Here is a 24,602-nt window from a genome sequence, read left to right on the forward strand (position 1 = left end):
TACTATAGCACCAGTCCTCTGTGGATTGAATTAAATAGCCTGTGTTCCCTGTGCTCCCTCTCAGGCCCATGGAGAACAGCCCTCCATCACCCACCATTTTCAAGGTGAAGAAGACCCAGGAGGTGTCTCGGCCCTCACAGAATGGGGAGTGCGCCCCCCTGAGGCTGGACAGGAGACAGCAGCAGGGGACGTCTGTAGACACTGGGGGCAGTGAGAGCGAGGGGAGCAGTTTACCCCCACCCTTCCCTGAGGAGGACCCTGAGAGAATGAAGCACAGTAAGAATGCTACACACTGAGATTGATGCTGCGCATATCAGCTCTGAAACACGTGGCCATGGTAATACCATAATATTACAATAGTACCATATGTAATACCGTAATGCATGGATATTCTAATCAATCAGTACCATGGTACTACTACAGTACAGTAAGTTTGGCCCGCTGGCCAGGGGCCGGTGTGGGAGACTTTGTGGCCAGTAACATCAAGTACAAGCATTTTTATAACATTTGGTTTTCTGTGACATTGGAATGTGAATTCTGCTTGTCAGTTTCAGCTACATAAAGTGACAGTTATAGACAGGATGACTTGTTATAGCATACTTACAAACAAGTGATAGAAGATCGCCAATGTTTTCGGTCTATGTACGCCATCATTTTCCACCAGGTGCTTACAATTTTACTGTTGCCTAGAATTTTCCTATATAATCTATAATTTATAACTTTTATAATAAATCTTTGTAAAGTTTAAATATTTTTTTGTTCATCAAAATATATGTTCTTTAAATTTCTTTACAAAAAGTAACTACTGTATATACTGTGCACATGTAAAAATGTATAATAAATATTTAAAAATAATAATTAATACATAGCAGAATTATTATGTGATACATTAAAATATATGATTTAGATTTAAAATACATTTACAATTTAATTTCTTTTTTTTTATTTCTATTTGTGTTGTTTCCATTGAAAATGTGGGCAAAAACCTGCATCCTATAGTTTTATTTTATCTCTTACAAAACAATTATAATAAAATCATGTTTTTTAATCTTTTGGAATTAAATTATAAATATAAAAATAACACATTTAACATTTAACATGTAAAAATAACATAAATTTTAATTCAGTTAAATAGTTTTATATATATACATATACATATATACATATATATATATATATATATATACATATATATATATATATACATATATATATTGTTTTATATATATATATATATATATATATATATATATATATATATATATATTGTTTTATATATATATATATATATATATATATATATATATATATATATATATATATATATTTGTTTGTGTTGTTGCCAGTTAAAATGTGGGCAAACACGTAATTTAACATACTTTACTGTGTAAAAATGTATAATAAATAATGAATGTTTTTTTATAATTTATTTCAAATAATTAATTTAAAAATAAAACATTTGCAATTAAATGCTATTTATTTATTCATTTATTTTTATTTTGGTGTTGTTTGCACTGAAAATATAGTCATATAGTCAAAATAAAGTCAGTTAATTTGTGGGACAATGTGGGAAATATGAACTGCTGGTCGAATCTCAAATAGTTTGTTTGATTGAATTGAATGTTAGAAAAATAGAATGTTTCACATTTTCACTCTAAGTGATGAAACATTCTGCAAACTATCATGTAAATAATGCATAAACAGAGGTCCATCATCTAGAAAAGTAATTCCACCTCAAAAGGATGAAGTGCACAGTACTCTATACTTTCTGTAATACAATTTCCAAGGTTCGGTCTCAAAATTGCTATAACAGTTCTCATTAAGACGTCCCAGAATGCCCTCATTGATTTTAGTAGGAAATGGTGGCCTGGCTCTTTAAGCAGCAGTCTGTAAGTTCTCTGTGTTAGATCCGTCTGAAGGCTGCTGCTCATTAACTCTCTCTGGTAGCTGGTGGGGGCTGCTGTCTCTGTCTGTGCCTGGCAGAGACGCAGTCTGTCGAGATGTCGGCGTGGCTCATGCTGTGAGTCCACTATTTAATGTCTTTGTTTGTGAACACGATCCCATCGTTTGTTGTTCCACGCCAGATCCAGGGCTGAGGACAGTGTGTGTGTGTGTGTGTGTCCATGTCTGAAATATCAGGAAAAATGCGCTAGAGCAGCTGTGTTTGTGTGACATAAGCTGACAATCAAAGACCATGCAAACACATATACACATGCAAACAGAGACACGTTACATATCTGCTCTCTACTCCAGTGACTGGTTCATGAAGCTGTGTCAGTTTCTCCACCGGAGGAACCGCAGCAGGTGCTTATTCACCTCCGCTGTGCTGAAGTTTGAGCTTCATTAGAGCTGAAGCTCATGAGCGTTGATGTTTAGGACTTCATGTTGTCATAGAGCAACCGTGAATGCAGCTCTTTGCCGTGTTATTGAGATGTTTGACCTCTTGATGTTGTTCTTCTCATTTGAGCCAGGGAGGAAGCAGAAAACTCCAAAGAAGTTCACCGGGGAGCAGCCGTCTATTTCAGGAACATTCGGTTTGAAAGGTACCCCAAACACACACGCTCATACACCGTTTTATAAAATGATGGAGACTTATCATGACTTCTGTTGTTCTCAAAGTCTGAATTCATTTTAATTAGTAATTAAGGGAATTATTATTGCTAAAGACTTATTTCGAACCTTTACTTTTTGCATTTTTATGTGAGATGGATTATTATGTTCCTTTTTAAAGCTGTTATAATTTTAATCCAGACAGTGAGTTGGTAAAATCACTCTTCCTATCCTCTCATCTGTTCTTCCAGCCAGTAAACAGCATTTTTTATTAAGGGCCAATATTTGCCCTCTGGATTTAATTTTGAGGGGGATTTATATATTTGTAGCCATAAAAATAAACACAGTGTGCCGTCCACATGTATAAAACTGAATCAGACAGTGAAGTTGTATGGCACATCAATCAACATCAAATAGAAAAATCTGTAAATATTTAATAACAGCATTGGTAAATGACTAAATAAGTACACATACTGCTGGGACACACAGAGCACAGAAATGCAACCCACTGAGCCTTGAGCTGGAGTTGCACCATAAAGCAGAGTCCTGCATGCAGATGGGTACCTGACGGGTGAGCCACTAATATTTGGGAGCGGGTCGAATTTGGTGACAGGCACAGAATTTGAATTTTAAGGGGTGCTCATCAGAAAATGAGGGAACCGCTTTATATTAAATGTGTGCATTTTCAAGTGTTTGTGCAGAGCGTGGAGGCTGGATGGCTGTGTGCTTGTACCGCATGACAGTTAACTTGGAGGCGCCGGGGGGAAAATACTTTTTGGTCAAACAGACAAGAATAATTACATCATTCGAAACTGTTAAGGGTCTACATTTGTTCGTGTACACTCACAATAACAACAAAACGTTGTGCGCTGTAAAATAATGAAACCAAACAGGATACTATTTCTGCTGTCTCGATCCCTGTGAACTTGAGCGCGTCAGAAATGAACCGACGTGCTTCACAGACATGAGAAATATCTCTATAGAAATGCTTTAATAATGAACCGGTTCAAACAGAAAACAAGTATTCTCAGATTATGTTATCCGTTTGATACGTGCAGGCTATATTGTGTGTCCTCCACATAGCAATATTTGTCAAACTATGTTCAAGCCATGTGAATTCATTGTACCATTTTGGAGAAAAGCAAAAAAAAATTCTGGCAAACTCTTCACTGATAAAATGTTTGTGATGGTACAGACGTAGATGGCAAACTTACTCTTTCTCGCTTCGCGTGATTTCTTGATAAATTGTAATATTGAACTTTGTGTGACTGTTGAACTCACACACAAAAAGATGACAAGAGTTTAGGTTATGAACAGCACGTGACATTATCACACCAATTAGTTTAAAAACAGCCACTGCATTTACCATGCAGCATTTTAATTCGTCAGTCTCTCGGAGTTATAAATCAGCAATTCCTTCATTTTTTCACTTAAAGCAATCAGAAATCCTGGGGGGGGGGGGGGTTGCATGTAAATGAGGGGCCCTAGACCCCCTAGGTCCTCTCGTAGATATGCCACTGGTATCCACAATTTGTTCCAAATAGATTGTTCACATGATATATGCAATAGTTTTATATTTTTTATACAAGGATTCTTTTTATTATTATTTTTGACATGTTGGACTGTGTTTCTACATGAGAAAATAAATGGGTTCTGTCTACCTCATGTAGAAGATTTAACGTGGGTGCGTTTCTGGTCATGGTCATTTTATTACAAACAGTTTGGGTCAGATACACTAATTAAATTGGTGTTGCTTTTGAATAACGAATCGGGTGTCTTGTTAATAACTGCAGTTATGGGGCAGTTGCAGGTTTATCAAACAGGACCCTGCACAAGGCCCACGGGGCCCAGAGGTCAAGCTGCACCACAACACCCACTAAGCCCAGAGGTGGAGCTGCGTCTTGGGGCCCACTAAGCCCAGAGGTGGAGCTGCGTCTTGGGGCCCACTAAGCCCAGAAGCGCAGCTGCACCAAATGTCCCAATGGGACGGAACTATCACAAACTACATGTTTACATCAGACCTTGCTTCATGCTTTATGACATGCCTTAAAGAGAGTCTTCAAAATTTCTCAATATTTAAGGTTTTTGGTATTACACCAGTTCATCTTGCATCTCAAAAATGTTCTGTTAGTGAACATTAGTTAATGCAATTAACAATGAGTAAAACATTTGTTACAAAATCAACAATATCGTAATAAATGTATCGTAATCGTAATAAAAATACAGTTGTTCATTGTTATGTTAGCTTAGGTCCATTAACTAATATTAAAAGATACAACTTGTTTTTAAGACTGTATTAGTAAAGGCTTATTTGAAAACTAGACGGTATGTGTGTTGGAGCAGGGTTGAATAAAACTCTGCAGGGCTCCGGCCCTCCAGGAATTTGACAAGAGTTTGACACCTTAGAAGATATTGTTCATTGTTAGTTAATGTTAATTAATGTAGTTAAATAATATTAACAAACGGAGCCTTATTATAAAGTGTTACCAGCATAACAAATTCTGAGAATTTAAATGAGAGCAGAATTTATTTCAGAGACATTCTTTACTCATATTATTTAAATTTCTCTTTAATTTTTATCACTTTCAGTGGCATTTTTATTACAGTCATTGCCATGACCCTTTCTTTTCATGACTGACTACCTTACAGTGGTTTCTTGTCGGTGTTATATCAGAAGTGACTTTGACTTTCAGAATTTAGTCCTGGCCTCCTTTCAATAAACACTTCTTGAGATTTCAGTGGTATTTCTGCCCCAGTATGTTTATAATTAGCAACCGTATACTCTAATGGTAATTACCCTTCTTGGTGTTAATAGGGGATCTATGAGGTCTATTATAGAAGTGTTTCATTTCCTGTTGAAGTTATAATGGTACACGTTCAAGAAACACTGCACCACAACAAGCTCCTTTGACCACCAAGAGAGTTTGAGAGTCTCATTTCTTCATTTCTCTTGTTTTTCCCATTTTGTTTGTTGTTGTTGTTGTTTTTTGTCATACTTTTATTTTTGTGACTTGTGAGGTCTCTGCTTTCCCTGAATGTAATTTGTTATGTGTTGTACAGGAATGAATAAGGTGGAGGAGAAGTTGAAAGCAGGTCGGATGAAGAGGGCGGAAGGGGCTCTGTTCTCTGAGGAGTCCCAGAAGAAACAGTCAGGTCAAGCTCCCTCCAGAAAAGAAACTGCTGCTATCAGTTCAGGTCTCTCTCTCTCCGCTCTGCCTGCATGTGTGCATGATAAAGCAGTGCAAAATAGCTCAAATAAAGCAAAATGGTACAAAATAGTATAATAAAAGTACAAGTCAATTAAATAGTACTATTATGAAATAAAGTTAAAACCCCCCAAAAATTTATGTAATGCATATGATATTCAACCTAATGGCACTCTAGTAATGTTAAAGTAAAAAATATGTAAATTAATTAAAATTGTCAGTAAATTCAATTGTAAAATTACAAAATATGCTTTTCTTTCTATTTTTCCCCCCTAACTTTCTATTGATCAGAAAATCCTGATATTTTATTATTTTTTTTATCATGGTTTCCACAAAAATATTAAGCAGCAAAAAACTGTTTTCAGCATTGATAATAACAGGATCATGCGACTCTGATGACTGGAGTAATGATGCTGAACATTATAGAATAAACAATAAATAGCATTTTAAAATACATTCATGAAAACAGTAGTAACAATATAACGATTTGTATTATTCATTTGAAAGTGAAAAGTTTTTTTATAGAATAAGTGTAGTTATGTGAGCATAAGAGACGTCTTTAAAAAACATTAAAGGGGTTATAAGATGCTTTTTTAAAAGATCATTATTTTGTGTATTTGGTATAACAGAATATGTTGACATGCTTTAATGTTAAAAAAACTAATTATTTTTCAAATACTGTGCATTATTGTAGGTCCTTTATGTCCTGTCTCTCCTAAAATCGAAAATCGAACACCGCAAGCACTCGTATGAAATGTAACACCCCTTTTTCATAATCGCGAGCTTCATCTTTCAAAATAAATGTTAAGACAGTTAATAAATGTCCTTAGTTTAACCATCAGTACAAGCCTGAAAGAGGAACAGAGTCTGTGTCCATAAAATGCGTTGCTGTTCTGTAGAAAGTAATCTTAAAGATGTCTAAACGCATCTACTTTCAGAAGAACAAATAAAGTGCTTTTGCTTTCTCCTAGATACACACATAGCATCTCTCTGACATGACTGCTTCAACATTAACTGCGGTTACTGAAACCACGCCTTCTTTTTTTGCGTGAACATTTGTGCGACATTACGCAAATATTTCCACATAGTGACGTAGACATGTGGGGGCGTGTTTAAATGAGGTGTTTTAGCGGGGTGTGGCTGAGTCTTAACTTTGATGAAGAATATCTCTCTGGATTTGAAACTTTAGTCTTTGCAACTTACAGATCTTCTTCATGCACCAAGAGCTTGTAACACTCCAAAGAGAAAGGAAAAATTGAAATCGCATCATATGACCCCTTTAAAAAACCTTGTCGACCCCAAACTTTTAAACATTGGTGTAACTTCCTTTAATGTAATTTTCATTCAATGTGTATTGTCTTAATCTTTCTGTCTCAGTTCCCCCTGCTGAAGCCCAGTGGCAGAACACTATCTCTGAGAGAGGGGAAGTGGTCTGTCCCACCTGCTCTGTTGTCACTCGCAAGACTGTCCATGGACTCAAGAAGCACATGGAGATCTGTCAGAAGGTCAGAGGTCAACCTGAAATGCACTATTGTCATTATCACAGCACTAGCGTAGTCTTAGAGTAACACGTTTTTTATAAATTACTCTCAGCATTCTCAATGGACAGATTTGTGAAGATAAGGTTGAAGATAAGGTTGTTTTGGGCATACCAATAACAAGCCCAGCCAATGGAGTTTACATTGAGATCTGTTTGTTTATCAGTTAGCAAACAAGCAAAGTGTTCAGGAAACCTATTTGAAAACAGTCATTATTTTGTAGGTGCCAGTGACACAGAATTACTTACTTTATTCTTTAATCAAACACATCGGTCCCTGTTTGAGAAACTTGTTTACCTTTCTTAGGATGTTGACCGCAATTCCCTCATTCTAAGGTCTTGTAGGATAACCCAAACGTCCCATCAGGACTCTTCTTACAACCTCACTCCTCCAAAGAAGACAACATCTGTCTCAGTTTTCTAAACACATCAAACGTAAAGTGGCAGATGTGCTCAAACTCTTCCATATGAAGAAGGACAAGCAGAAAGAATTTCTGACTTTAAATCATATGTAAAAATATTCATACATAAATTGTCGTACCGAGTTCATTGGGGGTTGGTTTATGTAAGAACGGATTTATGAGTGATATTCACAGAAATTTGTTCTGCTTGCATTATGTGAATGAGGCCCAAAGAATGACAGAATGAAAGCGAGGGAATCAAACTCTCTCTCTGTTATTTATACAACCAAATGGCAGTGAAAGCGGAGAGGAGAATGTTTCAGGCGTGCAATTAGACACCTCTCTCTTAGGACCTGGTGCATGGGGCCAGAGGGAGCCATTAAGGCCACTTTATTGATTGGGCGTCTGTGAGTGGCCCTGCTTTGTGTGCATCTGGAGTTGAGTATTATACTGCCAGCCAAGTGTATAGCATAACTCTATAAAAATGATGACATGTCTATTAAAGGGGAAATCGATCAGCTGCATTATGGTGGGGTCACAAGTAGTTGAAGATTCCTAGGCCTCTTCCTCGGCCCTGTGGGAAATCAATGATGGCTGTGATGGCCATTAAGAGAGAAGACATTTTATGGCAAAGGAAATTCATTAAAATTATAATTATTGACCTTATTTTCTCATTTGTGTTTTTGTTAATGTCAATGCAGAAATAAATCATTTATATTCTGCAAGGATGCATTAAATTGAACAAGTTCCAGTAATAACATTTATAATTTTACAAAAGAAGCAGCATAACTCTTTTCAACATTGATAATAATAAGAAAGGTTTCTTGAGCTGCATATCATCATATAAGAATGATTTTTGAAAGATCATGTCATCACAGGAATAAGTCACATTTTAAAATATATTCAAATAGAAAACTATTATTTTAAATTGTAAAAAAAAATATCAGTTTCTGTATTTAATAAATGCAGATTTGTGAGCTTAAGATACTTTCTTTTTTTTTTTTTTTTAAACTCAAAAAAGATAATTGTGAACAGAAATTGTCCTCTGATTTTTGCCCCAAAGTGTTCATGGAACAAAAGCTAATTTTTACTTGGCACTGTACAATTTTCACATACCTAGAAAGTGAATCCTGCATCATATATTCACTCGCTTCAGTGCCAATAATTGTCGTCAAATGAATTTTGTCTCTGCCAATAGGTCGATAGGACTGCATGTTTCACGTCTGCCTGAAAACCCAGATCTTATATTTTATTGATCACTCATGCTTCAGACCATTCTTTGGGCCTCATAGACGATCAGCAAGTTAATTTTCACAAAATAAAGAAAAAAAAAAGGTTTCTTTGTTGCTGAATGAAGACAGTTGCTTTGTGGTAAAATTTTGTGAATAGGCCTTGAATTTGTTCAAATCATTTACATTCACCCTATTGTAAGCTCTCACAGTTGTTATGTGGAGCTGGTAGGGAGTGTTTGTATGCTTTTCAGTGGAATAATCCTACAAATGCTTTATTTGTACATTATTAGGAAACTGTTTACATCATTGTAACTGGTATATCGAATATAAAATGTCACATTTATAAGCATGTTGTCATGATATTTGAGGTGGATCTCATAAAGTCTGGTCTTTTTCTTGTAGCTGCGGGACGCTCTCAAATGTCAGCAGTGTCAGAAACAGTTCCGATCAAAAGCTGGACTCAATTACCACAGCATGGCTGACCACATTAAGGTGAGCGACGGTGCCAGGACACATTTACTTATTTTTTTTAAAATACAAATTAACTGCAGATCTATAGCAGGGCTTATCTCCTAGATGTCAAAAATGATGAAAATATGATTTGAAATACAATGTATAAATCATTTAAACAATTAAAATTGCATAAACTTTAAGACCAGCTTTTCTGAATATAAATGAAAAGTTCTGACTCTTAAAAAGTGTTGTTCTTTCTCTTCAATCTGAGCCATTACACTTTAGCATAAAGAGTACTAATTATTGTGGAAAAAAATATATTTTAAAGGAACGTGTGGACCAAATGTTATGTTTTAATAAACCTTATTGCATTTTATTTACAATTCAATTAAAATGTACATTATTTAAATTTATATTAAATGCAATTCTCTCTTTTTAAGTACGTCTTCACATGAAATTTCTTATTAAATTGTGTACTTGTCTTTGAAATATGGTTAAAGTGTACTGCCAAATTTTCTGACAAGCATTTGTGGTAAACTAAAGTAAGCTTTTATGTAATTTATTTCTAAACTTGTATGTCATTTATTAAAATATTTTGGTAATTGCATGTTGAAATTGTAGTTTGTTTGTTTTTAATGAAAAAACACACTACAGTAAGAATTGTGCTTTAGTATTTTAGTCAAAACATCAAAACTCACTTAAGTGGCCTTTTATTTAATTAAAATGATGTTACCAGCCAGTACATATTTTAAAATATACTTTTAAGTTGTGTGGGAGTACATTTAATCAAATTAAGATCACTTCATCTTACCAGGGGACTCCACAGGAGAAAAAAGGCACCTGGTTGAAAAACAAAACTGTAACTATAGCACTTTAATATCATTAATAAACTAGTGGAGTTGTATGTGTACAGTATATGCAGCAGAAGAGTGTTTAATGTTACATACAGTGTCCTCTTCTGGGACCAGCAGCTGCCCTGCATCCACATCGGCCTCTAATCTCTATTATATCTGACACCATCTCTATACTCCAGCATCACTTTAAGACCTAAAGCATCCATTAGGTTCTAACCATTAACTGCACATATGGGAAAAGGTCTAGCTCGTGTCTAGTAATGCCTTTTAAAACAGTCTTCAATCAGTATTTCAACTGTAATGATTGTCTATTGTTCACCCAGCCTAATTTCTGTACATAAATAATTTCCTCAATATTCCTAAACTATTAACATTTTTCCGTCCAGTAATCTTCTCCACGGAAAATCATGGTAATCTGCATTAGGAGTAAATTTCATCAGTTTTTTTTTTTTTTTTCAGTCCAATTCAGCCAATGTCTAAATAGGAATGGCACATCCCATAATGATGATGGTGTCCCTTGTGACCCTTTTGAGGTTTAGTGTAAAAACATGAGAGAGAAATGGTGGTTAAAGAGGGCCATGAGGATGTAAGCTCCATCTGCCAGGCTCAAGCATTAGCTGCAAACAATATTTCCAATGAAATGTGTTAAATTATGCACGACCAAATGTCTCAGAAACAGTATAAAACATTAATGAAGATGTGCATTTAGGTTTGTGATTTGGTATTTGAGCCAGGTGCTGAGTGTCACTGAGCCAAACATTTGAGAATCAGCATAAGGTCTGGGCCACATTGCAGCTTAATCTTGCCAAGATCCGCACACTTTGTCAGGAAGAGAATGACAAGTGTATACTGTGATACAGGTTTTTTGAGGTAGTTGAAAACAAAATACTCCAAAAAAAATTTGATTCACCAAAATGAACATTCTTGACTGAAGTAAAAGTTAGAGTACACTTGGCCTGAAAATAGAAACAATGGAGACCAAAAAAATAGAGATGCACGGCATAAGATTTTTGGCATAATCGGATATGCCAGTGTTTTTCAAATCATTTTTATATACCGATACCAGTATATATTTGTCTTCAAACAACACCAAGTCTCTCCTGTGCCAAAATAATATATATATATATATTTATTTATTTTTTTTTTTTTTGGTTAGTACTTGAAAGCCTTGAAAATAACTATGATAAAATCAATCTCTCTTTTGTTGTTGTTTTTTCAGACTCAAAGAAACATTTTATTTGTGGATTTAACATTAAAAGATGGTCTAAAGCAAAAGAAAAAATTACTTGTATTTAAGTTTTCATAATCCATTTGAAAAAAATTTTTATATATTAATGAATAAATCGTTATATGTTAAATCATTTAATTTACAAGTGTCATGTTTGTGATTTTTATTCATGTAAGCTATAGATTCTGACTTTTGAATCAAAACATACACATGATTTTATGATTTTTATGATTTTATCTATACTGCTTGATTTATTCAGAAAAACAAGTATTTGTGTATTTAACTTTAATTTGATTACAAGTAGGCCAATACCGCCCCCTTAGTAAATCTGTGTTTTAAGTGCCTCTGGTTATTAGCACTGACATATTTTGGTTTAACAGTCTTAGCGTTCTCCCCCAGATGTTGTGTTGCGGTGTCTAGCATCCTGTTTAGTTTGGTCTCTTATGTCTCATTTCCCCTGCTGATGTCTTTAACAGGCCAAATACAGTGTTGTAAAATATGCTGCTAAGACGCCTTGAGGAAATGCTCCTCTATAAAGATTTTGAAGAGTGCCAGGTATCTGGCTTTCAGAAAGCAGTGATTGGAAATGCACTGTTGTAAAGGCATGAGGAAGAGTTTCTGGAAAGACACTAATGTGTTGCATTGTATTTGTTTCCCATTTGTAAGCCCTCGGTGAGTGAAAATGTGTCTGAGGAGGAGCAGGAGGAGAGAGAGAGGCTACGCTGCATCCTCAAACAGATGGGCCAAATCAAATGTACCAGTGAGGTAGGAATTTGTCACTGGTGCCTGCCTACCGTCTGTCTGTCTCCCTAGATAACACTGGCTGTCTGTATCTATCTATCTATCTATCTATCTATCTATCTATCTATCTATCTATCTATCTATCTATCTATCTATCTATCTATCTATCTGTCTGTCTGTATCTATTTGTCTGTCTGTCTGTCTGTCTGAATCTATGTATGTATCTGTCTGACTGTATCTATCTGTCTGTCTGTATCTGTCTATCTGTATCTGTCTGTCTGACTGTATCTATCTGTCTGTCTGTATCTATCTGTCTGACAGTATCTGTCTATCTGTATCTGTCTGTCTGACTGTATCTATCTGTCTGACTGTATCTATCTGTCTGTCTGTATCTATCTGTCTGACTGTATCTATCTGTCTGACAGTATCTGTCTATCTGTATCTGTCTGTCTGACTGTATCTATCTGTCTGACTGTATCTATCTGTCTATCTGTATCTGTCTGTCTGACTGTATCTATCTGTCTGACTGTATCTATCTGTCTATCTGTATCTGTCTGTCTGACTGTATCTATCTGTCTGACAGTATCTATTTGTATGTCTGTCTGTCTGTATCTGTCTGTCTTTGTCTGTCTGTATGTATCTGTCTGTAAGTATCTGTCTGTCTTTGTCTGTCTGTCTGTATCTGTCTGTCTTTGTCTGTCTGTATCTGTCTGTCTGTATGTATCTGTCTGTATCTGTCTGTCTGTATGTATCTGTCTGTATCTGTCTGTCTGTATGTATATGTCTGTATCTGTCTGTCTGTATCTGTCAGTCTGTATCTGTCTGTCTGTATCTGTCTGTCTGTATGTATCTGTCTGAATGTATCTGTCTGTCTGTATCTGTCAGTCTGTATCTGTCTGTATGTATCTGTCTGTCTGTATCTGTCTGTGTATGTATATGTCTGTCTATCTGTGTGTGTGTATGTATGTATCTGTCTGTCTGTATCTATTTGTATGTCTGTCTGTCTGACTGTCTGTATCTGTCTGTCTGTCTGTATCTGTCTGTCTTTGTCTGTCTGTATGTATCTGTCTGTATCTGTCAGTCTGTATCTGTCTGTCTGTATGTATCTGTCTGTCTGTATGTATCTGTCTGTATCTGTCTGTCTGTATCTGTCAGTCTGTATGTATCTGTCTGTATCTGTCTGTCTGTATGTATCTGTCTGTATCTGTCTGTCTGTATGTATATGTCTGTATCTGTCTGTCTGTATCTGTCTGTCTGTATCTGTCTGTCTTTGTCTGTCTGTATGTATCTGTCTGTAAGTATCTGTCTGTCTTTGTCTGTCTGTCTGTATCTGTCTGTCTTTGTCTGTCTGTATCTGTCTGTCTGTATGTATCTGTCTGTATCTGTCTGTCTGTATGTATCTGTCTGTATCTGTCTGTCTGTATGTATATGTCTGTATCTGTCTGTCTGTATCTGTCAGTCTGTATCTGTCTGTCTGTATCTGTCTGTCTGTATGTATCTGTCTGAATGTATCTGTCTGTCTGTATCTGTCAGTCTGTATCTGTCTGTATGTATCTGTCTGTCTGTATCTGTCTGTGTATGTATATGTCTGTCTATCTGTGTGTGTGTATGTATGTATCTGTCTGTCTGTATCTATTTGTATGTCTGTCTGTCTGACTGTCTGTATCTGTCTGTCTGTCTGTATCTGTCTGTCTTTGTCTGTCTGTATGTATCTGTCTGTATCTGTCAGTCTGTATCTGTCTGTCTGTATGTATCTGTCTGTCTGTATGTATCTGTCTGTATCTGTCTGTCTGTATCTGTCAGTCTGTATGTATCTGTCTGTATCTGTCTGTCTGTATGTATCTGTCTGTATCTGTCTGTCTGTATCTGTCAGTCTGTATCTGTCTGTCTGTATGTATCTGTCTGTAAGTATCTGTCTGTCTGTATGTATCTGTCTGTATCTGTCTGTCTGTATGTATCTGTCTGTATCTGTCAGTCTGTATCTGTCTGTCTTTGTCTGTCTTTTATGTATCTGTCTGTAAGTATCTGTCTGTCTGTCTGTATGTATCTGTCTGTCTATCTGTGTGTGTGTGTATGTATGTATCTGTCTGTCTGCCTGTCTGTCTGTCTGTCTATCTTGGGCTATCTCTCATTCTGTTTTTCTATCTATCTATCTATCTATTAGGGGTGTAACGATTCACAAAATTAACGGTTCGGTTCGATACGATGCACTGGCGTCACGGTTCGGTTCGGTACGGTTCGGTACGTTTTAGATACAGCAAAATGAAAAAAATTGGCAGATAAATTTCCTTGATGTTAAAATTTTTTTTTATTTATTAAAACTAACAAAGTATGTTTTTTTTTTTTTTTTTTACATTGATCAATGATGGAGCTATTCTTTACCCATCTTCTATGGTGTTTTCTTAGCAGGATATTGTATAAAACAAAAACAGCTCCTTATAAAAAAAAAATGAAAATGTTATATTGTTGTAGTAGTTATGAACAAATACAAAGATGTAACTTTTTATATGGAACTCTATAACTCTTTATATTGAGTGTGTTTTTGCTCAATTGGTTCTCTATAGGGCTTATGTTTTTTGGAACAAAGCGGGAATTACGGTCTGGCTGAAATGGGCTCGTGAAGGAATATTGTCTGTCTATCTGTCTATCTGTCTATCTGTCTATGTCTATATGTATGTGTCTATCTGTATTTGTTTGTCTGTATCTATCTGACGGTATCTATCTGTCTGTCTGACTCTGTCTGTCTGTCTTTCTTTCTGTCTTGGTTCCAATTACTATGTGTAAAGAAACATATTTGTCACCAAGTATGTAAATGTAGTTCGTGTTAACAAACAGGCCCCTTCAAATGAACACTGTACACAGACTGTCAGCCCACAGATCAATGAGTGAATTAATGAAGTATGTTTGATTCTCTGTCAAACAGGGCTGTTCAGCTCATTTTTCCAGTCTGATGAGTTATCAGTATCATCGGAAACGCTGTGGCAGAGAGCTGCCAGACAGACATAAGCCTGTCTTCCTGTGCCAGCACTGTGGTAAGACCTATCGCTCAAAAGCTGGCCGTGACTACCACCTGCGCACCGAGCACCGAGTAACTGCCCTGTCCACACACTCAGTGAGTTTACACAGCCACACTACATGCCTAGTGATCTGATGTCATGTGGAAAATGTCAAAAGCAGTGTCATGTTATTGATAAGTAATTAATCCAGATGTATTTAAATGTCTGTTTTATCACCCCATTTAGCTCACAGCTGAGTACTGGAAACAGGAAGACAGTAAAGATGAGGATGTGCTGGAGGAGGACGAGGAGGAGGAGGAGGAAAAAGAGGAACAGGAAGACCCTGTGCAGAAGAAGGGCATAGAGAAGTCAAAGGAGAGAGTAGACGAGCCAGTGGAGAAGATGGAGGAGAGGAAGGAGGAGAAAACAGAGATGGAGGAACTGCTCGATTTGGAGAGGACGCCCAGTGGCAGGGTGCGCCGGCGCTCTGCTCAGGTGGCAGTGTTCCACCTGCAGGAGATCGCAGAGGACGAGCTGGCCAAAGACTGGGGCACCAAACGACGCATCAAAGATGACCTTGTACCAGACATCAAGAGGGTACAGCAGTGTTGAAGCTAAAACTATACATTTGTCAAAATTATATAATTATCAAAATATGTGATATTTGTTTTTAGCAGTATTTATAGGACTATATGAAAATATTAGGGCTGTTGATTTAATGTGTCAATTTAATGTGATTAATTATGGAAAAAAAATGAATCGTTTGAATGAATGAATGACTCACTCAGTGAAACTATAGCCCTATTCGGACGGGACTAGTTTTACAGGGGGTCGTTAGAGAAATCTGTGTTTCACAGATGTACTTGGTGATTTTAATCCTGTCCGAATCTGCCACATCTGTGTTTTTCTCAAACAATCTCTGTGATAATTCCAGAGCAAATTACCTACCGTTTTTCAGCAAACTCAGTGATCCTCTGAGAAAACTAATCCCGTCCGAATGCGAATGTCTGTGATTGCCGGTGATATTTTATTTCACAACGCGTTTCCTTGTGTGTTTTGGCCAACGTGAATTACCGTAGATGCTCTTACCGCGCGGATGTTTGATATATTTGCTTAGCGGCAAAAAAATAATAATAATAAAATTATACAAATAATAAAATCAAGAGCAAGATCGCGTAAACTGTTAATACCGGCTATTGTAATATCAGCATCAGGTAAGATTACTCACGTTCATTTATGTACTCGGTTACATTTAACTAAAAAAAGAAAACAAGTTAAACTAAAGGAACCATGGTTTTACTATACTAGCCATTTAGTATTTATTGTGTAATAATACTAAAGCAGTCATTCTGAATGAATGCAATGCACACATACAGAGCGCGTCATCTCTGTGACGCCCAGATGCACAAATCAGACCCTCCCACCTCTGTAATAAACACGGAGATACTAGTCCCGTCCGAATTGGTACATGAAAATCACAGACGTCAGTTGGTAAGAATCGAAACTCAAATGTAGTTTAGAAAACTAGTCCCGTCCGAATAGTGCTTATGACTCATTTAATTAAAAACATAATTTCAAGTTTCAGTATTCATAAAACATTTTTTTTGTCTATTTAATGCTTTACTCTTTCTAACACAATAATGAATAAAATAGATGTGCTTCGAATTTTACTAATTTGACAGTCCTAGAAAAATTATATTGATAAACAGAAGAATGTAATTTTAAATAATTACATTATCGTTCTGCTACTTTTTGCCAAACTATTATCATGCTGCTTAAAAATCTAGTTTCTTTCTGAATTTTAAGTAGTTACTACTCGTATGCACATTAAAAAAAAAAATTAATAGCTGTGTACACACTTTCTTTTTTATAGCTCAACTATACACGACCAGGCCTTCCCAACTTTAGCCCAGAAACTGTGAACAGCTGGAAGAATGAGGTGAAGGAAAAAGGATTTATCTGCTGCCCCAATTGTGTAAGAATTTGTCTTGTTTTTCTGACTGAACACTGACTTTAACAGCTTCTAGTGCTCAAAGACAGATTCTGACCTTACAGTTTTTTTTACTGCTTTGGTTTTATTTTCACAAGCAAGGTGTATATTTTCAAAACTCTTAGCACAAAAATTCATACTGATCCACACTTGTAGCATCACTAGTCATTCTTTCAAAACCTCATCTCATGCTTTCATCACAATTACACAAATTTCATCCACAAAATCATTGTTTTAAAACATAAGATAATCATAATATATACTGAGAACAATCAATCACTGAAACACAGCATTGTTATCTTCCTTCAATTTAGTACTTTTAATGATCAGTTCATTCAAGAGCAAACACGACAAGATACACCTTTCAAATCAACTTCATTACTGAAATAATTTAGATTTGCTGGAGAAACTGAAACGCTCTTGAAAATTATTCTCTTTATTTCATAACAGACCTGTGAGGCTATCTACTCAAGTGTATCTGGACTTAAAGCACACTTGGCAAGCTGTAACAAGGTACAGTATAACAAGTCCCCTGTGTGCTTTGCTGTAGTTGTTAATTAATTATAAATAATGTAAACAACTGTATGAGCTGTATACAGTGTACGTTTGATCTTAGATATTGCTGATACTGTATCAGCTTCACTGTCGTTATTGTTCTCCACACAGGGAGGGGGCGACGTAGGGAAGTACACTTGTTTGCTCTGTAAGAAGGAGTTTAACTCTGAGAGCGGCGTGAAGTACCATATCAGCAAGACACACTCTCAGGTAAAACAAACACTCACAAAACCTGTATTCTGAATGCTTAACAAAATAAGCGGAACATTTGCCCTTCATATATGCCTGTCGCAATAATCAATATATCAACTTGTCGCGCAATGTGTGTTCTTGACCTCAATAATTTTTGGTCATAAAATATACTGCCCATTTTATTTATAATTATATTTTCACTTATATATTTTTCACAAATACATAAATATTTAATAATATATAATTAAAAAGGGAGTGAACACTGTAACCAACAGGGCACTCAGTATTCTGGGAAGTTTGTATGTATTGGGAATCATATTTTTCAAATAAAGTAAGGGTAAAACTCATATTACATACAGCACACAGTGAAAACGACATGAATATGACAGTGGGCAAATGCATAAAATGCAGCATAATTTGAAATCACAAGTTTAAAATTGAAAACATTTACACGGACTGACCATCACACAGAGAATACACGATCATGCAGGATACACACTTCACAAGATCATACAGCTGGATTCGACTAAGTTTGCTAGGTTTGTGAAATTAAATGTTCATTAGCCATCCAAAGATTTATTTAAATGAGATAAATGCATCTTTGCTTAATGCTGATGGCAAACAAGAAAGTATTATAATGTTTGCCATTCCATTACTAATAATATAAAAGCAATCGTTATAATTATTTTTGTATAAATTAATTCCTTTGTTGAACCGATTATTAGACAGACTTCTATCCATATTAGACAGAACTGTTAACGAAGACAGTAAACAAGACAGAGCTGTACACTCTCAGCGACATCAAAATAAAAGTCCCGCCTTGAAAACATGCCAAGCAGAAAAACTTATTTGCAGATGCCGATATTTAATGAAATAACTAATATCGACCGATATATATTAGCCTTTGCGATATATTGGTCAACCACTAATCAAAAAATGCTGACTGTTAAAGGAATAGTCCACCCATAAGGAAAATTATTACCCTGTTTTCTTCTGTTGAACACAATAGTTCAATACACACTTCTGTTCACAACAAGTTCAATATGAATGAACAAGACAAGTTTGAACAAAAAGCAAAACAAAAAACACTATAATGTAAAATTTTATTATCTTCAGAATCCTCTTAATTTGTTTGAATAATATTTTCATTAGTTCATAAGTGTACATATGTTTACAGTTTACATTACATTTTAGCTTAGTTTTTATTTTATAGACACTGTTTTGATTTTTATATATTGTAATTTTAGTTCCCTTTCAGTCGGTCACTCTCGACGCCACGTCGGTGACCGACGAATATAGATGGACCAATCTATCTTCGATAGACCAATCTACTTCGAGTGTAAACTAATCAAGCCAATGCACATTGGCATGCAATTATTGCATCCAGCTGCCGCTGATCACTGAGTATAAGAGGGCAGCAGGTGCAATGCATACCAGCTTTTCGCTTCGGAGCCGAGCATTAGTATCACTCTGCTCAACTGTGTCTGCTGTGAACTAAGAGTTCAGCACACTCTCGGAAGCTTTGTGTGTTGGCTAGACGACGATTCGGCTGCGCTACCGCCCTCTGGGACGGTGACAAAGCCTGAGTCAGATCCCAAAGTGGCAGCTATGCTTTCCCAGGCCGCCGAGAGGGTAGGGCTCGAGTGGATTCCCCCACCGCATCCCGAACCCTCCCGGCTGGATGATTGGTTTCTCGGGCTGGCGCGCGCTGGTTGTCAGTGCCCCACCCCAGTGCCTTTCTTCCCGGAAGTGCATGATTAGCTCACCAAGTCGTGGACGGCACCTTTTACAGCCAGAAACCGGCCGGTGGGCTCCTCCTCCCTCACCACCCTTGATGGCAGTGCAGCGAAGGGGTATTCAGGAATCCCATCAGTAGAGCGCGCGGTAGCGATGCAATTGTGTCCTAAGTCCGCCTCCTCCTGGCGTGGAGACCCGGTGCTTCCTTCAGTGCTAAGGCACTGAAGGACCTGCACGAGGGTGGTCACGATCCAGAGGTTCTAAAAGAACTCCGAACTGCCACTGACCTCGCGCTCCGAGCGACGAATGTCACCGCGAGTTCTCCGGGTCGTGAGATGTCCATGCTTTTGGTCCAGGAGCGCCATATCTGGCTGTGTCTGGCAGACATGAGGGACTCCGACAAGGTCCGGTTCCTCAATGCCCCTGTGTCCCAGACCGGCCTCTTCGGCGACGCAGTCGAGAACTTTGCCCAGCAAGTCTCGGCTGCCCAGAAGCAGACTGAGGCAATCCGACACATCCTGCCCCGGCGGGCAGCTGCTGCCTCCACCCACCCGCCGGGCCGCAGTGCCCCAGCCTGCTCGTCGCCGAGGGCAGCCCCCTGAATCCGCCCCCGCTCACGCATCGCATCTGCAGCAGCCTCCAAGTGGTGCCGTGGAGCTGGGCGCAGGCAGGCTGCCCCTCCCGTCCTGGCCCCCGTCAAACCTGGCGGTGAGCAGAAGAGCAAGAGGCCCCGGGATGGGTGACCCAGAGAAAGGTAGCTGCTTTCTGGGGGATGGTGTAGGCACCTCTCCCTCCCATGGAGGCAGCTCTTGTTCCTCTCAGAGAGCAGAGTGTTCGCATTCTCAACTACTTAGACGATTGGCTGATACTAGCACAGTCTCAAGATCAGTTGTGCGAGCACAGGGATGTGGTGCTCCGGGCACCTGAGCCTGTTGGGCCTTCAGGTCAGCTGGGAAAAGAGTAAACTCTCGCCGTGGCAGAGGATCTCTTTTCTCGGTATGGAGTTGGATTCGGTCAAACAGACAGCATGCCTCATAGAGGAACGTGTGCGGTCGGTGCTAGCCTGCTTGAATACGTTCAAGAGCAGTACAGCAGTCCCACTGAAACTCTTTCAGAGGCTCCTGGGGCATATGGCGGCCACAGCGGCACTTACACCGCTCGGCCTATTACATATGAGACCGCTCCAGCACTGGCTTTTTGGCCGAGTCCCGAGGTGGACGTGGAAGCGCGGCATTCACCGGGTCCAAGCCTGTCGCCAAACCCTCACTCCGTGGTCAGATCTTGCATTTCTCTTGGCAGGGGTGCCCCTAGAGCAGATCTCCAGGCATGCTGTGGTTTACACAGATGCCTCCACCACCGGCTGGGGGGCCACGTACAACGGGCATGCAGTCTCAGGGGTTTGGACAGGCCCGCAGCTGCAGTGGCACATCAATTGCCTAGAGTTGTTAGCAACGCACCTTGCCTTGAACCGTCTCAAAGGTCTCTTACAAGGCAAGCATGTGCTGGTCCGAGTGGACAACACTGTGACTGTTGCGTACATCAACCGACAAGGTGGTCTGTGCTCTCGTTGCAACTCGTCGCGTTTTCCCAGTGTTATCCAATCTCACCCAGTGAGGTAGTGCTTTGACAATGGTGAGTGGAACAACTTGTTCTGAGCCCCAGCCTACACCTAATAGGGGCGCAGGCGGCTCGCACAGGGCACTGGAAGGGGTGTCTCCGTTCCCTCCTTCAGGGAACAAGGGTTACCATATGAAAGTGAAGTGAAAGTGAAGTGACATTCAGCCAAGTATGGTGACCCATACTCAGAATTTGTGCTCTGCATTTAACCCATCCGAAATGCACACAAACAGAGCAGTGAACACACACACACACTGTGAGCACACACCCAGAGCAGTGGGCAGCCATTTATGCTGCGGCGCCCGGGGAGCTGTTGGGGGTTCGATGCCTTGCTCAAGGGCACCTAAGTCGTGGTATTGAAGGTGGAGAGAGAGCTGTTCATGCACTCCCCCCACCCACAATTCCTGCCGGCCCGAGACTAGAACCCACAACCCTTCAATTGGGAGTCCAACCCTCCAACCATTAGGCCACGACTTCCCCATATGTAACCGAGACGTTATTATAGGCTTGTAATCTGATTTTCACAACATTTTCAGAATTTATTTTATGAATTTATAATGATCTAAAATAACCAAGACATTTGAAATTAACTTTTATATTTTTGAATAGATATTAAATATTAAATATATTAAATATTTTGCACAAAAAAAAAAAAAAAATCAGTTGAATACTTAGGTTAACCCACTTATAAATCTGCATGTGCAGGTTTGATTTATTGTTTTAACAAAGGTCACAACATCTCTGCCAGCATATAGAAATTATTTTATTACAGCTATATTGACAATATAAATCCTGCACTCTACACAAGTTTGTATCATCACAAAAACCTTGCTTACTTGAATTTTTGTTTTGAGGGGTTTCTAGATGAATAGTTTCCTTCTAAAAGGCTGAAAATTCATGCAAATTCACTAATAGTCCTTGTTATCGGTTCCTCTTTGAACTTGATGTGGCCTTATGTGCACAGAACTGGTTTCGGGCATCTACCAACGAGGTGACTAACAACAAGAAAAAAGAGCCTGAGAGCAATGGCTTACAGAAGGACATGAAAAACAAAGTGCCTGGGAAGAGGAGGGGACGAAAGCCCAAAGAGCACCACCTGGTGACAGCCCCCTTTCCAGCAGAGACTCAGAGCTTCAGCCCAGCTCCAGCTCCGTTTCCACCACGGACTGTAAGCCCCGCCCCAGAAAGCCAAACCCCCACGCCTAACCCCATTACCAACACCACAACCACACCCCCTGCCCCAGTGGACAGTGGGAATCCAGCCCAAGCCAGAGACACACAGCCCCCTAGAAAGAAAAGAAGCAAAACTAAGAAAGCGTCAGCCACAGAGTAACATGGCTTTTACTTTGTCAACACCAGAAGGGATGCTTTCCGAAGTTCTCCGGATAAAACTTTAGTCAATTCGGTCATGGAAATGATGAACAGCGGTTTCCGGTTACGCCACCAAGAGGATGACAGCCTAGTTTTCGAGCTCCCCGACGGTTTTGTAAAATAACCCCAGAAATCACTTTTTTGTCATAATTGGCGAATATTTTATGTAACAATGGAGAAAGGGGTTACTACTAGAAGTAGGACAACGACGATTGTAACAGAAAATGATCCTGAAGCAAGGCAAGATAGCAGAAGTAGCTCTCCGACATCAATGCACGATGACGAAGATAGTTCCGAAGTTAGCTTGCGATGTATTCTCAACGAACTTCGAGAGTTCAGAAGGGACAATAAAGTACAGCTTTCCGACATCAAACAAGAATTAAAGAGAACAAATGACAGACTGGAGGAGGCAGAGGAGAGAATTGAAGAAACGGAGACCGCACTTCAAGCAACATCAACGCTAATCAAACGGCTAACACATCGCCAAGCTAATCTGGAAGCCAGACTGATAGATCAGGAGGGTCGTGCTCGTAGAGACAATTTAAGGATTTTCGGAATACCCGAAGAAAAAGAAGGTACGGACATGGTTGGCTTTCTAGATAACTTGTTGAAAAACGCACTAGCCTTTCCTCCGGACAGAGAGCTTGGGATTGAACGAGCACACCGAGCATTAGCTCCGAAACCCAATAACTCGCAAGCAAGGCCACGGTCAATAGTAGTAAAATTCGGCAGTTATCGGACAAAGGAGGAGGTTCTTCGGAGAGCCTGGCAGAAAAAAGAAGTGTTCTGCAACGATGCACGATTCTATGTTGACCATGATTTCCCTCCTGAAGTGCTTAAAAGACGAGGGGAGTATGCCGAAGCCAAGAAAGTGTTAAAGGAGAAACGTATAAAGTTCCAGACACCGTACCCGGCAAGGATGCGTGTATTTTACAATGACGGCACTCGGCTATACCAGGATGCTACGGAGGCAACGAAGGACATGATTTCACGAGGATTCTCGGTTTCCGTGGTGAAGTCACCCACTACTACGGATCAGAAGGAAATCGAGCTGCTATCTACTTGGCAAATGGCGGGGAGAAGACGCGAACAAGGCGGGGATCAGGAATCTAGAGCAGTGGACGGTTGCACACAGACCAAGAAAACTGCCCGCTCTCAATATAAAGAAAAACTCCAGAAATTCAGGAAATGATCCCCAGCGAAAGGTCTACGCCTGAGTCAGAAATGCAGATAAGCTCTAACTGATCTTTATAGTTATATTTTGTATCTTGATTATCATTTACTTTTATTTAGTTGTGTAATCCCTACGGTTCTAATCTGTGAATAACTGAAGGAGTCGGGACTTGTTAACCTGGCGAGTTATCCGAGACATGTTTTGTTTACGTTAAATTATTTATAATTTTATTTGGACTAGCGTATGTCCATATAGTAGGGCCCCACTTTTGTCACGACGTGGGACTTTCCCTTACGGAGGCTTTGATAGTATGAAGCCCCTTAAGGCTCTTTTGAAACGAGCCTCAACACCGGAAACAACTGTTCAAGTTTGTTTTGGTGGCATTTTGTTCTTTAAAATTGTTCCAGCTTGGTTTTTGTTTAATGTTTGTAATTTGGGAGAGGTACTGTTAATGTATAAATTGAAAGCCAACAGGTCCAGCAAAAAAAATGATGAACAAGCACATCCTTAAAGTTACTACATTTAATGTGAATGGGATTCTGAACCCAGGTAAAAGAAGTCAAATACTGTTAAAAATGAAAAGGGAGAACGCAGAGATTGTACTCCTACAAGAAACACATCTCACTCCAGTAGAACATGAAAAACTAAAGAGAATGGGATTCTCTAAGGTGTATTACTCATCTTATAGGTCAGGTCATAGAAGAGGAGTAGCAATTCTAATATCACAAAAAATACCATTTGAATACCTCTCAGAAATCTCAGATAAGG

At 38.7% G+C, this 24,602-nt stretch overlaps 1 protein-coding gene across 2 annotated transcripts in view; it reads left to right on the plus strand.

The window, feature by feature from the left end:
- The window catches only part of LOC113075737 (zinc finger protein 512B-like), a 59,539-nt gene that overhangs the window by 30,752 nt on the left and 4,185 nt on the right, over nucleotides 1-24,602 (plus strand). Inside the window, exons 6-17 of one of the 2 annotated variants that reach the window (XR_003281034.1) lie at nucleotides 65-276; nucleotides 2,472-2,543; nucleotides 5,611-5,745; nucleotides 7,134-7,261; nucleotides 9,329-9,418; nucleotides 12,128-12,226; nucleotides 15,126-15,314; nucleotides 15,445-15,795; nucleotides 17,072-17,173; nucleotides 17,639-17,701; nucleotides 17,855-17,953; nucleotides 22,254-22,700. Coding sequence is in view for 1 of the 2 variants with exons in the window: in XM_026248425.1 (XP_026104210.1) it covers nucleotides 65-276; nucleotides 2,472-2,543; nucleotides 5,611-5,745; nucleotides 7,134-7,261; nucleotides 9,329-9,418; nucleotides 12,128-12,226; nucleotides 15,126-15,314; nucleotides 15,445-15,795; nucleotides 17,072-17,173; nucleotides 17,639-17,701; nucleotides 17,855-17,953; nucleotides 22,254-22,622 (1,909 nt within the window). In the remaining variant the exon portion in view is untranslated. Of the gene's footprint in view, nucleotides 1-64; nucleotides 277-2,471; nucleotides 2,544-5,610; nucleotides 5,746-7,133; nucleotides 7,262-9,328; nucleotides 9,419-12,127; nucleotides 12,227-15,125; nucleotides 15,315-15,444; nucleotides 15,796-17,071; nucleotides 17,174-17,638; nucleotides 17,702-17,854; nucleotides 17,954-22,253; nucleotides 22,710-24,602 lie in introns of those variants that run through there. The other variant, XM_026248425.1, reaches the window with a different exon arrangement.

This window comes from Carassius auratus, unplaced genomic scaffold, assembly GCF_003368295.1.
Source record: "Carassius auratus strain Wakin unplaced genomic scaffold, ASM336829v1 scaf_tig00017588, whole genome shotgun sequence".
Classification (NCBI taxonomy): Eukaryota; Metazoa; Chordata; class Actinopteri; order Cypriniformes; family Cyprinidae; genus Carassius; species Carassius auratus.